This window comes from Neomonachus schauinslandi, chromosome 1 (assembly GCF_002201575.2).
Source record: "Neomonachus schauinslandi chromosome 1, ASM220157v2, whole genome shotgun sequence".
Lineage (NCBI taxonomy): Eukaryota > Metazoa > Chordata > Mammalia > Carnivora > Phocidae > Neomonachus > Neomonachus schauinslandi.
The window spans coordinates 4,465,691-4,482,655 of NC_058403.1; the positions used below are offsets into that span (position 1 = coordinate 4,465,691).

The window sequence follows — 16,965 nt, forward strand, 5'->3', positions numbered from 1 at the left end:
AAATAAATAAATAAATAAATAAATAAATAAATAAATAAATAAATAAATAAATAAATAAATAAATAAAATCTTAAAAAAAGAAAGAACAGATCCAGATACATACCGGGTCTTGGTATATGACAAAGAGGTTATTAAAATTTAGTAGATATCTTGCAAAATTAATTTAACCTGAATCTAACCAAGCCTCTAGACCTAAGTTCAAGTTTACAGAAATAAATGTAAAGTTAAATGAACATGTTAAACGATACTATTAGGAAAAATCCAGACAAATCTGAATAGGATATATTCTACAAAAAAATTGGCCTCCAAAAGAAAAAAAAAACAACCCATAGCTAAGGAAACCATTTTTTAGGTAATTGAGGAAATCTGAATACGGCCTAGATATTACATAATACAATGTAAATATTGTTAAATTATTAGGTGTCATAATGGTATTACATTTATGTATGAGCCTGTCCTTATTTTTAAGAGATATTTATGGATGAAATATTATGGAGTGAAATATTTAGGGATAAAATGTCATGATATCTGCAACCTATTTGTAAATGGTTCAAACAAAAACTACATATACACATATACTGATATATGGCAAAACGTAAAAATTACCAAATCTAGATGGTGGGGGGGGGCGGTGCCTGGGTGGCTCAGTTGGTTAAGCGTCTGCCTTCGGCTCAGGTCATGATCTCAGGGTCCTGGGATCGAGTTCCGCAACAGGCTTCCTGCTCAGTGGAGAGCCTGCTTCTCCCTCTCCCTCTGCTTATGCTTGCTCTCTCAAATAAATAAATAAAATCTTAAAAAACAAAAATCTAGATGGTGGGTATGTAGGACATCATTGCATTATTTTTAGTCTTTTCTGTATATTACAGAGGGGGTAATATATTCAATAAATAATGCTGAGAAAACTGAATGTCCTTATATTTTTTTTTTTTTTTAAAGATTTTATTTATTTATTTGACAGAGAGAGACACAGCGAGAGAGGGAACACAAGCAGGGGGAGTGGGAGAGGGAGAAGCAGGCTACCCGCAGAGCAGGGAGCCCGACGCGGGACTCGATCCCAGGACCCCGGGATCATGACCTGAGCCGAAGGCAGTCGCTCAACCGACTGAGCCACCCAGGCGCCCTGAATGTCCTTATAAAAATTAGATTCCTACTTCACATTATATGAGAAAATGGCAGGGGGAAGTACACTGTATCTTTAGGAAAAAATCTCTATTTCCTGAGATTGAAGAAAAATTTCTTAAATAAGAGTAAAAGCCATAAGGAAGACACTGGTACATTTTATCTCACTAAATTTAAGAAAATGTAAATGAAAGATAATAAAAACAAGTAGAAGAAATCCAGAGAGATTAGCAGTTATTATTTACGACGCATAAGCCCCCCAAATTAATGGATCAAATATTAAGAATGTATAGACATCAATAAAAAAGATAGGTAGAAAAATGTACATAAGTTATTGGTAGAAAAATTCACCATCAGAAAAAAAGTTCAGACACCCCATAAATATATCAAAAGTTGTATCATCTTGGGGTGCCTGGATGGCTCAGTTGGTTGAGCGTCCGACTCTTGGTTTTGGCTCAGGTCATGATCTCGGGGTTCTGGGATTGAGCCAAGAGATGGGCTCCACGTTCAGTGGGGAGTCTGCTTGAGATTCTCTCTCTCCCTCTCCCTCCGCAATAAATAAATCTTTTTTAAAAAAGTTGCATCATCTCAGAAGTAATCAAACTGTGACACTATTTCATACAGATTGGCAAAAAAACAAAACAAAACAAGTGAACGTTCTTATGTAGTTCTGATGGTCCAGCTGCTTGGAAGACAAATCTGACAGTAGCCAGTAACGCTGAGGACTAGCATACCAAACCACCTAGAAATTCCATTTTCGGAAGATCTCAACAGCATGCAGAAAGATGTTCACTGCAGTGCTGTTTATGATTGCAAATATTAGAAACAAACCAAATGGTAATCAAGGCAGAACTGGGTAAATAATCTGGGTATATTCACACAACAGAATACTACACAGCAGTCAAAATGAGTGACCTCGTACTCCTATCAACAGGGAAGATCCAGTAAATGTGTAATGCTGAGCAATCAAGCAGGTTGAAAAAGGATATGCACAGTATTGTAGAGCATTCACATACATGTAAAAATACCAAAACCCCACAACCAACCAATCAACCAACCAACGTTTTGTTAGATGGCACTTCTACTTATTTATAGGTAGACGGGAGACAGGTTCTAAGGGGACTCCAATGATCCCTGCTCCCTGGTATTTACTTTTGTGTAATCCCTTCCCGCACTGGGCCAGGGTTGTTCTGAGCAACCAACAGGGCAGAAGTGACAGCATGTCACTTTCAAAATTGGGTGCAAAAAGACTGTGGTGTGGGTACTCTGTGGCACTCTTACTCTCTGGAATCACTTGCTCTGGCGTGACCGGGTGCTCATCTTAAGGATGTTCAGGGAAGCCTGGCGGGAGGTCCCAATGGTTTAGAAAGGAGGGCTCCTCTCATGTACCACACTGAGTGAGCTTCCAGTAGGACCCTCCACCCCACGGGAGACCCTAGCCCAGAACCACCCAGCTAAGCTGCTCCTCGATTCCTGACCCTCAGCACCTGCACAAGGTCAGACAGTGCTGCTAAACGTGGGGCGGGGCTAAACTGTTACCAAGCAAAAGACAACTAATCCAAGGCACTTGTAACTATGTAGCCAAATCTTAAGTGTGTAGTAATTCTGAGAAGATGGACACCAGGTTCAGGATAAAGGGTCATTCTGGGGAAGGCAGTGGGGTGGGGCTTTAAGCTATACTTATTTTCTGTTTCTGTAACAAATTTTTGAAGAAAATATGACAAAATGTTAGCATTTGTTAAATCTGGGTGTTCCATAAGTGTGCCCAAAGCACATGACTTCCTAGGACTTAAATCATTTTGTTATTTAAAGCATGTGATAAATTAAAAATAAACACTTTCAAAAAGAGGGAAAAAAAGGCAGTGTACCTCTTCCATTTATTACAGCCCTAGAGACCACTGTCTGTCTCCTAATTTGCAGCTTGGAGGAAGTAATTACTTTAATGGCTAAACAGTTTGCACGGAAGAGGAGACATATCCGTGTCTATTCCCAGTGCTGCTAAAATCAAATGTTTAAGTACCAAAACCTTAAATACGCCTTTTTTTTTTTTAAATAGTAACAAAAAAACTCCTATAAGCACACCTAACAAAGAATTCACACTGAAACGCAGGAATGAACGTTGCTTTGCCGGCAGACACTTAATATTAAACTATTTCCAACAGCAATTCACTTAGGAGACGCAGTGATTACTCGCTCCGCAGGTATTAAGTGGACGATATAAGGGCTGTTGCCATAGTAGCCTCTGTTTTCATGGTATTTAACAAGAGAACAGAAATTGTGGGGAAAATTGCTTTAGTGCTTAGTTCTCTGGGTTACAAGACGTGAAATACTCACAGCTGGGAGACAGAGTAACGCCATAGAGGAAGGTCTCTCCAGGGATACCTCCCAGGCTAAAAACAGTTAATGCACTCTGAGAGGTAAACATTCACTCCCGACAAAGATGACAAAATGACAAAATGACAAGCCCCAAGGATTCCAAGCCCGTTCACCAATGCAGAGCGAGAGAGCGCGGCGTTAACACTTAAGAAGGGATTTGCAACAATCAAGTATGTACATGGTGTTGGGTGCTTTTATTTATGCAGCATGTGAGTTGGACTAATATTCCAGATGTAAGTTTTCCCTTTGATATGCATCTCCTCCCACTCTCCAAATTGTTATTTCACCCTCTGGGAATGCCCGTGTGTCCAAACAAGGATAGGAAGCATGACTGACCTGCTTTATTCACCAGGATTCCCATTTTACCACTGCAAGTCGGATAGTAAATAAGACCTGAAATGTCTCCCTCTGGAATAAATCAGCTGAGATCATCTGACATTTGGCCTGCACAACCTGCACCCCCCCCCCCCAATCTCCATGGCTCTCTCCCAGACTTCCCCGTTGGTTTTAGATCCCAGTGACGGTCCAGTCAGGGTCAGGGCGACTGGCTCAGCCAGCATTCCTGCCTGTGGGTCACTATCCTGAGTGTTCCATCAAATTCACACCTCCCTCCCCGCACTGCGTGGGGACCCATGTCTCAACCCACAGCCTCTCATATTCTCCTGTCCCACCTCTTGGCTGTCTCACATGTGCTTAATTTTTCTCTCCATTGGCATGTTACCCGCCAACTCTGAATCCCACATGCCAGGATCTGTCGGTCCCCTGAAATCCCACTGCCTGGTCATGCGCTCTCCATGCGTCCCCAGCGATCCCAGCTCATGCCCACGTCTAGGACTGGCCTTTTCTGCCGGAGGTACCCGACCCTCCCAGTAAACCTTGCACTATGTGGACACTCCATCCTAGCAAACTGTTCATCTACAGACATTTTCGAGTTTGGGGGTTTACCCACCCATCACCTTTCCTGCCCTCTCTCCTGTGGTTTCCCCGAACACTGGCCCGACCTTCAAGCTCAGCATCGCAGAGCAATGCTGCTAACTCACCCCCAAACCAGCTCTTCAAAGGGGTTCTGGGAGAAAAACACGCTCCTTGATCTCATCATTTTAGGATTTCAAGAAATAGCAATGATAGGCATTTACTTCTTATTGCACAACGAAGATTGCTTTGATGGAAAAAAAAATACATAGCTTACCCATGAATCTTTATTTATTTTAGTTTTCCTGTCAAAAAACTGTAATTCTTCCCCAAGGCCTCTTTACTCTGTGGTGTGAGATACCATCTTAACTTTAACGTGAGAAATAATCACAATACTAACGTCGATCACGCATTTGCCATGTGTCAAGCATGGGACTAAATGTTTTACACGGAGGGACTCATTTCCTCCTCTCTGCATCCTGCCGTGAGTCTTACTGATACCACCCACCACGGATAACGGGCCTGTGGGAAACAATTCAAAGGCAACTGACCCGTCATCAACAATTGCTCCCAAGTCAGTGAACGGACGTCAAGTACTCCAGCTGGGGCTCCCATCCAGCGCGCGCACCTCTTACCTGCACAGGGGCTGGCCGCAAAGCCCACCCTTTTCCGAGCTCTGTCGAAGATCACGTAGAAGCCCTCCATCACGGTAGCACCGATCACCAGCGCGTTCGTGGAAGGTGAAATGCCGAACCGGTAACATTCATAATTCAGGCCCGCCCCCATCATGGGCTGGATGTAGAGCTGTTTATGAGGAGGGAGCACACAGACAGGGGGAAGCATGAATCCGGCAACATCACAAAGCTGTCGAGGCCACAACGCGTTCCAACCCTCCCAGGTGCCATGGGGCGACGCGGGCTGGGGGGGGGGGGTAGCGGGGAGGATATGACATCACCCTGCCGGGTCCCTGCCACCTGGAAGATGACATCATAAGCATGGTGAATAAACATTCCTGAAAGTGATAAAAACACGTGCGTTGCCTGCAACTACACACAGGGGCACCCATCCACCCGTCCGTCCGTCCATCCATCCAGCACGTGGCATGGCCTAGATAATGCCTCAGTACCAGCAACCAACACACAGTCCCACGCCCTTGAGGCTTCCCATCCAGGGAGGGGGCAGGTGAGTAAATGTGGAGTGCGACGGGCCCTCTACCGTAATGTGGACCAGCTAACTCTCCCCCTCAAATCTCCTCCTTCCCTTGGCCTCTGAGAAAGGGTTGTCTCGTCTTCCTCCCAACACTGGCTGCTCCTTCTCAGACACCTTTGTAGGATTCACTTTACCTTCCTCACTGTAAGCATCAGAGAACGCCAGGGCTCCAGCCTCCTGGTGGCCATTGCCCCCACCCCCACCCCAGGTGACCCATGTGGCCCCAAGGCCCTAAGCACAGCCCAGGGCTCTATGCTGATGCCCAAATCTTGACCTCCAGCCAGATCTTTGCTGCCTTGGCCACACTCAACAGGCTCCCCAAATCTGCTTTTTTTCAAAGTCTTCTGTTTCAGTAGGTCTGTGATTCACTCACTTCCTCAGGCCCTACAGCACCAGGCCAGGATCTCTTTCCCCACCTGGAAACCATAACAAGAGGCTGCAGGCCCTCCTTTGAAATGGCATCTGAATCCAATCCCGCCTCCCATCCCCATGGCTTCCAGACCATTAGCATCCTCTGCTCTCCTGCGAGACCGCAATGCTCCCAACTGGCCCCAGGATGCCGTCTTTGTCATCCTCTGCCAAAGAGAGCTTAAAAGTAGGCAGCAGGGTGGAAGCAGGATGACTTATTTCCTCAGAGAGACAGAAGATGGCACAGGGAGAAGACCCAGCACCCCCTCATAGGAAGCTCCCATGAGGATAAGGACCACGGGCTGTGCATGTTCCATCAACAGCAACACATGGCCCTTGAAGTCCTCTGGGGGCAGAGCCTGTCAGGAAATGAGTCAAAACTTAATCAAGGAGCAAACCAATGTCAGCTCGGTGAGAACAATCCCTTTGTGTTTTAACAGCAAAGTATTCAAATGCAGGCAAACAAGAGAATAGAGCGGCTTAGAAAGACAAAATACCAAATATCTGGAAAAAAAGCAATAAAGGGCAAAATGAGTAGGAAGAAGGACTTTCTTGTGAGTACTGACCAGCCCTAAAGGGGTAAAAGCGCAAGAAAGATTACGGAGGGAGAGGCTGGGAGCCCGGAGTGGGAGGGGTGGGGATTTTTAGAGGGTGCGGCAGGGAGGGGCTGCACCAGGGTGACAAGGGAGGGGTGCAGCCGGGAGGCAAACCACAGCATAGAGGCGGGACCGAGCACCAGCCCCGAGGAGAGGGAAACACAGGGGCACTATTTAACGTCTGGGCAGAAAAGGAAACCAGAAGTTGTACTAGAGAAAGAGAATATGATCAGGCTGACACCCGAGGAAGATGAACTTCACCGCCCTTGCCAGCGCCGGACGGCGAGAGGGAGAGGGGCTGTCAGGGCGGGGGTGAGCAAGGACAGAGCTATGACAGCCCCTGGCGTCATCAATGGCTAGACATGGAGCAGCTACTGGGTCCAGAACTGTGCCCGCAGTCAGAACCCTCCACGACGGGTTTGTCTGCTTGCAAGCGCCGCTTCGAGGCAAGGAATCATTCATTCTGTTCTCCGCTATGCTCCTGGCCCCTCGGCTGCTGTGAGGGTAGGGGAGGCACCCAGGAGGGCTTCAATCAATGCAGGTGATGTCAGTGAGTGGTGCTGAGCTTGATGAGCATCAAACGAAAGACACAACTTCTCACGATTAACTCAAATTAGGCAAAGGCCGGGGTGTGTTTGTGTGTGTGTCCACGTACGTTCCTAGGGCTTGCTTACAGACCCTTAGGTGAAGGTGCTGTGGTGGAAGGTCAGTGATCCCCTGCCTTTGAAGGAACTAATTCTATAATAAAACCCAATCAATTATCACCTATCGTGTAACTGAGGATATTGATGCAAAAATATGCAGACCGAATTTGTATCTTTTACTCCTTGTGTGTCCCAGCTGACTGCCAATAAAAGTTCCAGACTGTAGATGCTGTAACAAGCTGGGGAAAGCTGAAGTATTGCTAAATCTCAGAATAAACTGTCTGTCTTCAACTAAAATAGCACAAATAGACCAACCAGTGATAGACTGAAATTATTTACATTTTTAGGGTTATGTGGAAAAGAAAACCAGAATTTGCCCGTGGGCTGGGGTTGGGGGCTGCTTTTGTCAACGGGCCAAAAAAGATGCAGCCCATGTGTTTTTGGGAAAGAGTGCAGACAGACAAAATTTAAGATAATTGCCTTTGACACAACTGTTTTCTGCACCAGCAAGCATATGCCCATCTAATCCTGCTGATGCCAGAAAGGTCCTGGACACGGGCCCTATTCTAAAACTTCGGTGGGAAGGAGCCCTGACGATTGCCCTAAACGTTAGGGCGAGGGGGGCAGGCAGGCAGAACTGCGGTGTTGGGAGGTGACCCCCCAGCGCTGACCCCAAGGGCTGTGTCAGTGACATACAGAGCTTGTGAGGTTATCGGCACAGGATGGTTCACAACTGCCCATCCAAGCCCTTTTCCAAGGAGGCGATGGAAAGGGAAGGGGAATGTTGAGTAAGAAATCAGGAAAACAGCAGGGGAAGCAGATTTTTAAAAACCAAAAATGTGAACTTGTCAAAGCCAACCAAAAAATATCTAGAGTCTCGTGAGAATAATACTGGATTCTCACGCAGACAACAAAAATTAAAGGCAACACTCCCAAGCCTCCCTCATTGGATTCCCGCCCCCGGCCCGTGCTGGGTCCTGGAACCAGCTGCCGAGCCCCAGTCACCTTCCAGCTCTGGCGGCTATTACCCGCCCTGGACGTCGTAGATTTTCCCCAGAATGCCTGTTTTCTCCTGCATCTTACGAGTCTCTGATTCTGCCAACCAACGCCCCCGCCATTTATTTACGATCACACGCTCACCTCTGTCCTGAAGCTAGGCTTCAGCTTTAGTTACAAACCACACTGAGGAAATACTGTCCAAATCGTGCTGTTCGACTGGCCAAGATTTCATCATAAAGAGCAATTATTTTAAAGATGCAGGAAACATACCACTGTGTGCAGTGAAAATGTCTTTGGCAAGTACTACGATTCCACCCTTTATAGTTAAAGGGACAGACGGAGAAAGGGCTCAGTGATCTGCTTCACGTGACAGCGTTGAGTCAGGGGCGGAGCTGAGCATGTAACTTGAGCATGTAACTCAAGCCTCGGTCAACGTGGTCAACGTGTCCTCTGTCCAGCCGTGTTTTCTCCTGAGGCTCTCAGGCTCTTCCCCAGTAACCCACCATTCCACGTATAAAGTGGAGAAGGGAAAAGGCAGCATTATCACTTCCTTTTTACTTCTGAAACCATTCCTCCTTTCCTATCCCCCAATCCCACCCTTCGTCCCAAAGTCACCAAATCACGACAAAGGCACATTGATCTGTCTGTTCAAAAAAACAGTGATTACACACTAGTCTCTATGCACGCTCGTGCCAGGCAAGAGCAAGGATCTCCGATCTCATGGTTCTCCTCTGCAAGGAATTAACATAACGGAGGAAGAACTGTAAGTGTGTGTATGTGCTTTTAAAGAAAACAGAAGTCCGGGGGCGCCTGGGTGGCTCAGTTGGTTAAGCAACTGCCTTCGGCTCAGGTCATGATCCTGGAGTCCCGGGATCGAGTCCCGCATCGGGCTCCCTGCTCGGCGAGGAGCCTGCTTCTCCCTCTGACCCTCCCCCCTCTCATGTACTCTCTCTCATTCTCGCTCTCTCAAATAAATAAATAAATCTTAAAAAAAAAAAAAAAAAGAAAACAGAAGTCCAACGAAAAAGGCAACAGTATAAAATACCCCCTAAAGGGGTGCCTGCCTGCGGGATGAGTAGACTAGGAAGCATGCATTAGGAGTCTGAAGGGCAGGCTCACAAACGGGTTATTCTGCTCAGGAGAGGTTCAACAAAAGAGGGGTTGTTTGAGTTGGATCTTGAAGGATGGGAAGAATCTGGATATGCAGAGGGAGTGGGGGAGGAGAGGGCATTTCTGGCGGGGGGGCGGTGGCAGAAGTAAAGGTCAGGAGAGTGAGCTAGCATGAAGCCTGGGAGGACACTGACTGGTGAGTGGCAGGTCAAGGGCGTGGAAGGGTCCAGTGAGGACCGAGAGCCACAGGGAGTAAGGACATCAGTGTGCACTGAGTGGGGACTCACTGATGGCTCACAGCAAGGACAGCAGGCTGGAAGATGCCACCTAGGAAGATCATCTGGCAATGGCTTTAAGGGCAGAAAGGAGGGGACTGGGCTACACGGAGCATACTTGGAGGTCCCCGGAGGGGTGCAATAGGGGACCTGAGAGCCTCGGGAACCGGGAGGAGGTGAGAAGCATGACTGAGCAGGGCAGAACATGCTTTGTTTGATTAGCAGCTTAGGAGGAGAAAGGAGCCAATGATTTATTGAATATGGAAAACAAAAGGATGTCTTCATCTCTCTGAGGGTCCAGTTTTATTCTCCTTTTAAAAAGAACATATTTTGGGGCGCCTGGGTGGCTCAGTTGGTTAAGCGACTGCCTTCGGCTCATCATGATCCTGGAGTCCCTGGATCGAGTCCCGCATCGGGCTCCCTGCTTGGCGGGGAGTCTGCTTCTCCCTCTGACCCTCCCCCCTCTCATGTGCTCTCTCTCATTCTCTCTCTCTCAAATAAATAAATAAAATCTTTAAAAAAAAAAAAAAGAACATATTTTGGGGGCACCTGGGTGGCTCAGTTGGTTAAGCATCTGCCTTCAGCTCGGGTCATGGTCCTGGGGTCCTGGGATCGAGCTCCCTGTCGGGTTTCCTGCTCAGCGGGGAGTCTGCTTCCCCCTCTCCCTCTGCTGCTCCCCGTGCTTGTGCTCTCTCGTTCTCTCTCTCAAATAAATAAAATCTTTAAGATAAATAAATAAAATAAAAGAACATATTTTGGTGCTCTGATGGATGCTGCACAAATGTCCTCCATTCCCGGCCTTCCCCGTTGCCAGGCCCTTGGGACGGGACCACGCAGCCGGCCTCTCCTGCTGGGAGGTAGGTCCACGTCCCCAGCCCGGGGTCTGGGCTGCCTGGGCCCCGTGCGCGCAGCGTGCTCAGAGCAGCGGGCCTGCCCAGACTCCGAGCAGGGGTGCGCGCCCGAGCAGGGGTGCAGGCTCGCTGATGAGGGCCGCCCCGGTGTCTCGGCCGTCCCACAGCACCACTATGTTACCTACCTAGGCGCATGAGGCACGAAGCGCCTCACTTCGGCGTGCTGCGTGTTCCCGGAGAAAAGCACAGGTCCCAGTTCATACCTGAGGCAGGATGGTTACACGGAACGACTGGCTGGAGTTCTCGTCTCTCAGGTAGATGGAGATTTTAGGGAAGTAAGACCAAGGTGTCTCAGAATTCGTCCAGCAAGCCAGCTGGGACCCAGTCCAGAAACCATCAGAGAATTCTGGAATCTGGACAAAAGGAGATCACGTGAGAAGCCAGGACTAGTCTGGCACATCAACAGGAAACGGCTCCCAGCTCCCCTCATCACCTCGCCAGATGCCTGCGGCGGTAAACAATGTTTCCTTTGGACGGCGTGGTGGAGACAGCCGTCCTCTGGAAGGGACCGGTGATGACAAATCCACAGCTATCAAGATTAGGCACAGGCAGGCACGCAGAGTACCGACCGGCGCCAGGCACCGCTGTAAACCCTCTGCAGCACTAATGACTTTAGTCCTCGAAAAGCCCCAGCGGCCCAGGAGCGGCACCCCCGCACCCCACATTACAGATGAGGAAACCAGAGCACACAGAGCTGAAGCAATGTGCCCAAGGCCTCAGTAGCGGGCAATGGCCCTTTAGAAGAGAGAATACATCCGATATGTGGCCCTCCAGACCCTTTTGGACATCACCTCTCCTCTGAATTCCGAGCACAGCACTCGTCCTCCTGGTGCAGAGCCCTGCGCGGGCTCTCTGCTCTTCTGGAATATCTTTCTCCTCCTCCAGACATCAGCTCAGATACCACCTTCCAGGAAGCCCTCCCCACCGTGCTGATTACCTGCCACAGAGCTCTCGCCTTGCTCTTTCCCCTCGTAGCAACTGTAATGTGACATTTATGGGTGTAACTGCTTACATTCTCTTTCCTGCACTACAATCTGAGTCCTCAAAGAACAGAGATGTATTGTCTGCTCGCCTTACAGTTCTAACACCTAGCCCACAGGAGAGACTGGGAAATAGCTGTGGGAAAAATGAACAGTCAAAAACACAGAGTGCCCACCTGAGCCTCCCAGCAGGGGTCTGCTGAACCTGACAATGAGCGATGCCACCTGCACATGCGCACTAGTCGCTAAATTCTCCAATTAACTACTAATAACTCTCACTATCTCACCAGAGCAAGGGAAGGTTCCTGAGCAGACCCGACCTGTCCTGCACCTGCTAATAGTGTATGTGATGGAGGTATGAGTGTATGGGTAGGCGGAGCTAGGGAAGGATGGGATGGGGAGGAGCTAGGAGAGCAAGGGATGGGGCGGGGCCAAGAGAGCCAGAAGGGCAGGGGATGGGGGCGGGGCCAGGAGAGCAAGGGGGTGGGGCGGAGCCAGGAGAGCAGGGGGATGGGGCGGGGCCAGGAGAGCAAGGGATGGGACAGAGCTAGGAGTGTATATGATGGGGCGGAGCTAGGAGAGCACTGACGTGGAGTAAGAAGTGACTGTCAAGGGAGCATCCCCAGGAAGCTGAGCTGAGCTAAGGGCCAGGGAGCCCTAGGAGATGAATTTGAAGGAGGGCGGGCCGAGCACGGAAGCTGCCTCACTGGATAAAACAGATGGCAACCGTGGAGGCCAGTGCGACCGACGGGAAGGAGCAGGAGATGGGGGACAGAGGGTATCCTGGTGGCCTTGGCGTCTTCATCAGAGATCATGTGTCAGAGATCTGAGCTTTGTGGCAAGCCGGGTGTGATTTAGGAGTCCAAATGGGATTCACATAGGCCACTGGTTCTTGAGTCTAAACTCCTGTCTAGCCAGGCCCACTCGAGAGTCACTAAGGGTGGGTGGGAAGTGTTGATGTGGCACCGAGGGAATCCCTTTTGAGAGGATACAGGGAGAAGGGAGGGGCCCAGGATCCACCCTGGATGGGTGGGCAAAGGACACACTCACAAAGAGGGCATAGGGCCGGGAAGTCCAGGAAGGAGGGTGCTATGGAAGTGGAGGGAAGGTAAGACAGGTAAGCAGGGATGGTGCGGAGACCAAGCAGGGCAACTGAGGAATCGGAGCATCACTGGATGAACGCTGAGTGCTGTGTGCTGCAGGACCACACACGGCAGGTGCGAGCTTGCGTGCCCTCGTCGCTCCGTCCATCCGTCCCTCCCTCCAGGACCAGACAGTGGGGAGAAAACGCCCTGGGGTTTTCACCCATTACATGGACCATCCATTATGAAACCGTCAGTGATCTGCAACATGTCTAATGTTGGCGTTAATATATTTTTACCTTTTGTAAAAGTTAAGTCGATTTGAACTATGTATCAGAGGGCAGATGAGTCAATAGAGTGGGGCAGTCATCTGCTGGACATAAGGATGGGCTAAGGTGAGGTTGGGTGGGCCTGCGCCCAGGACAGGGAGCCCAACATCAGCGCCCGTGGGCAGCTCCAATTTGCAGATGAGGGCTCAGGCCTGGAAACTCACCTAAGGGGCACAGCTCTGAATCGGATGGGGGACCATCTGCCTCGAAAGAGGCGTCTCTGAGTCCAAGGGCTTCCCCGGAGGCTAAGCCACGTGTCCTTGGAGGACAGTTTTGACCCTCAGATCACGGAGTTCGGAGTGAGAAGTCATCCTAAAGCAGGTGCCATCCTGCGTCTGGATTTTACAGACGGGGGAGTGCTGGGCCGAGCAAAGGGCGCTGCAGCTATGAGGAGAGGGAACCCAGGTCTCTGCCATATACAGAACTCCATTTCAAAATACAGACCTATAAACCATGCATTCCTAAAATCCCGTCTGAACAAACCAGGCCAGGAGACAGAGCCCAACATATGCACTGCATTTAATTCCCCAAAGCCAGGTTATTCCCTTAACCAGAAAGAAACGCTACTCAATAGGTGAGAAAGAACATGCCCATCTTTGGACCAGGCACACGGACACAGGGACCCTGTCCGCCCTGGCTGGGCTTTTCTTGCCCAAGACGGAGAACCTTCCCGGGTCCTCCCCTTCCTGACACAGGCTCTGAAATCAGAGGATTAATTTTAGATAAGGCAAACAAATTCTGTAATCCCACTCCTTCTACCTCGTGGTTTTCTTATAAAGTCAGTCACCGCCGACCACGGGCTGCAACACCCCACGGGCTCCGCAGAGGCGGGGCTGGCCAAGGGCGAGCCAGGCTCACCCGCACGCCCTTGAGCATTTCTGCGGGATGGTCCTCACACACTTGCAGCCCAGAATACTCAGTCTGAAGATGCTCCTGTCAGGTCTGCTGAGGACACTTTCACTACTGAAGAAAATCAGCATATGGCTCCATATTTTAAGCATGGTCTGATTTTCAGCCAGCATTCTGAATTTAGGGCACTAAAAACTTTCCTTGCCATTTTTTCTGATTCAGCAGATATGAGACAAGACAGGAGCTTTCCTCTGGCTTTTGACCACTGCTGCCCTGAAGTCCTTTCAAGCTCAAAAAGGGGCCTCTGAGCTACTTCTTTTTCACTGCTCCTTCCGTTCTCTTAGTTCACTTGCTGCTCTTCCCACAGCAGTTTCAGACCTCTGAAGTCTGGCTCAGGACAACCAAACGCCCCTTCTTCCTTCCCCTGCTCCTGCTAGAACCTGTAACAAAGCACCGCTATGCATCTTCCCATCATTCTCTGAATTCGGCCAGCAGAGTCGTGGGACAGTCAGGCCTGCGTTAGTACCAGCATAAAGACTTTGGACAGGAGATGCTGGTTTCTGGTGACCTTGCAAGGATGGCCCTGTACAGAGGAAGGCTTATGAAAACACCCAAGAAGCGGAGAGAAACGTTTCTCCCGTTCGAACAAAGAGCACCAGCAACCGCGGTGGGACGTTAGATGCTTCTCCTTCTAGAGCACCGCTGTGCGGGGCGCATCATACGCCAGCCCTCCCGACAGCCCCGCGATGAGAACGTGGAGACTCCGAGGGCCCGAATCCCGCCCCGGGCACCCAGCTAGTGAGCGGCAGAAACCAGCCCCCATTTGGGTCCATCTCACCCCTGAAGCTGTGCTCTTCCCAATCAATGCCTTTGGTCTACCCTGGTGCCCAGAAACAACTGGAAAGTTAGGGCCATACTGGAATGCTGTCAGCCACTTCTCACAAAATGCATGTTGTTCTTGAGCAGGATTTTAGTAATTATTATACTGGCTGATTGACCTTTGTCTTCTGAGAATCACATTTACAGAAGAATTAGAATCCCACCACAGCCTGGATGAAGGCCAGAAAGTATGATTTGGGGCTCGTGTCTCTTGTTTTAAAGGCTACAAACATATTCATTGGTCACTATTTCCTTTAACATAGAATGTGACCAAGAGGCTTTTTTTCTTAGATTTAAAAAAAAAAAAAGTACTGAGCGCCTGGGTGGCTCAGTTGGTTAAGCGACTGCCTCCGGCTCAGGTCATGATCCTGGAGTCCCGGGATCGAGTCCCGCATCGGGCTCCCTGCTCCGCGGGAAGCCTGCTTCTCCCTCTGACCCTCCCCCCTCTCATGCTCTATCTCATTCTCTCTCTCAAATAAATAAATAAAAAATCTTAAAAAAAAAAAAAAAGTACTACATCCACTACACTATTATTTGAAATACTAAACAGCATGGCACCTCCAGATCCAAGTTCCCTGAGGTTAACGTGAAGAAATTCTTTGCTAGTTAAGAGTAAGGCTGTGATAAGTTATAAGACTTAATAATAGTTTAAATTTTTTTTTTTTTAATTTATTTTTTGACAGAGAGAGACATAGCGAGAGAGGGAACACAAGCAGGAGGAGTGGGAGAGGGAGAAGCAGGCTCCCCGCCGAGCAGGGAGCCTGATGCGGGACTCGATCCCAGGACCCTGGGATCATGACCTGAGCCGAAGGCAGACGCTTAACGACTGAGCCACCCAGGCGCCCCAAGACTTAATAATAGTTTAAAAAAAAAATCCAACCCCTCAAAATCCCCAGATGAAGACTGCTTGAATACACAGGAGTGCTCCCCAGCACATGGCCATGACCTGGTGCTCTCCGGGATTTATCAGCACCCTGCGCACTCACCAGAGACGTGCGGGCCACGGCCTCAACCACTGCATTGAACACCTTCTGGGGCAGGCGCAGAAGTGTGGTGCCGCTGTCCACGATGGCCTTGTCTGCGTTATACTGGAACAGAGGAGAGTTGGTAGGGAGAGGGCATGAGCGACATGCAATGTGATTCCAGCCCGCTGTCACTGTGGGTCCGCCATCCACAACTTCAGGCAGCCCTACCTCGCCGGTAGCTCCACTCACTGCCCAGTCTTGGAACTGGGACACCAGCCCAACATTCTCACTTCCCAGATAAGGAGACGGAGACCAGGAAAGGCAAGTGACGTGACCAAAATCAACAGCTCTCCCATGCAGACATTTCCCCGTTTGGAGGTGCCCAGACGTCCCTGTCGAGGAGCCCCCAAGAAAAAAGGGGGAAGACCCCCTTGTCTTTCCAGATTGAAATGGCACATTAATTACCATTTATACAAATCCTATAGAATCAATGATTATCCCAGGAATAGAAACAGAGAATGAGGATGGAGTTTTTTTAACAGACACCCCATCTTGCATTTAGGGTGGAGCTTCAGGATGGAAATTTAGGATGCATTCAGGAAGAGGATCTTACACGTGTGCACACACGAGAGTTTGTGTTGTATTATAGGCCTTCTCTTTTGATTCTACCACTGGATTCTTTAGTGGCAACTAAGTGCCTCTGACAATAAACCCAGCTCTGTAGCCTCAGGACTGGACACTCTCATAGTGAGAGGGGACACCGCTCTCTTGAGCTCCGATGGGTTTCAGAGGCATCTGTGCACATGGGCACCGTGGTGGATGGGGATGGTTCGTGAGAAAGGAGGTGAGGGCAGGTAGGGATAGAATGAAACGCTGGCGGTTTTTATAAACCATCCTGCAGACGTTGTGGGAGACGGACCCCCGCAAGCTGTCCTCATCATATCATAACGTCATTACGGCCACAAGTAAGTCAAATGCAGACAGGGTGTGACCGGGGCTCCTGTATGACTCAGTGCCCTAGCTCTGCACGTCTGCCTCCTGTCAGGACAGTCGGGACACACTGCTCTTCAGAGCATCACTCGTCCTGGAGGGAGAGGTGAGTGGCGGGGGGCATGAATGGAAGATAAAGCTGATGGTTTATTTTGAGTTTCCTTTTGCTTATTTCTAGTCGTTTTTGCCCTTGCACTGATGAAAGCCTGCTTATTCCATCCTCTTAAACAGAGTCCAGGAAACATCAGGCCCAGGGGAACAGTGAAAGGGGCTGGACAGTGATCTTCACACACACCATTTTATGCTAATTTTTCCCTATGAAGCCAAGTGAC

The 16,965-nt window shown here is 49.3% G+C and overlaps 1 protein-coding gene across 1 annotated transcript in view; it reads right to left on the reverse strand.

The window, feature by feature from the left end:
• Positions 1 to 16,965, reverse strand: part of BACE2 (beta-secretase 2) — a 90,252-nt gene that overhangs the window by 21,945 nt on the left and 51,342 nt on the right. The window contains exons 7-9 of the mRNA XM_021679266.2: positions 15,665 to 15,766; positions 10,763 to 10,912; positions 5,043 to 5,211 (exon numbers count right to left, since the gene is read on the reverse strand). Of these exons, the coding sequence (XP_021534941.2) occupies positions 5,043 to 5,211; positions 10,763 to 10,912; positions 15,665 to 15,766 (421 nt within the window). The remainder of the gene's footprint in view (positions 1 to 5,042; positions 5,212 to 10,762; positions 10,913 to 15,664; positions 15,767 to 16,965) is intronic.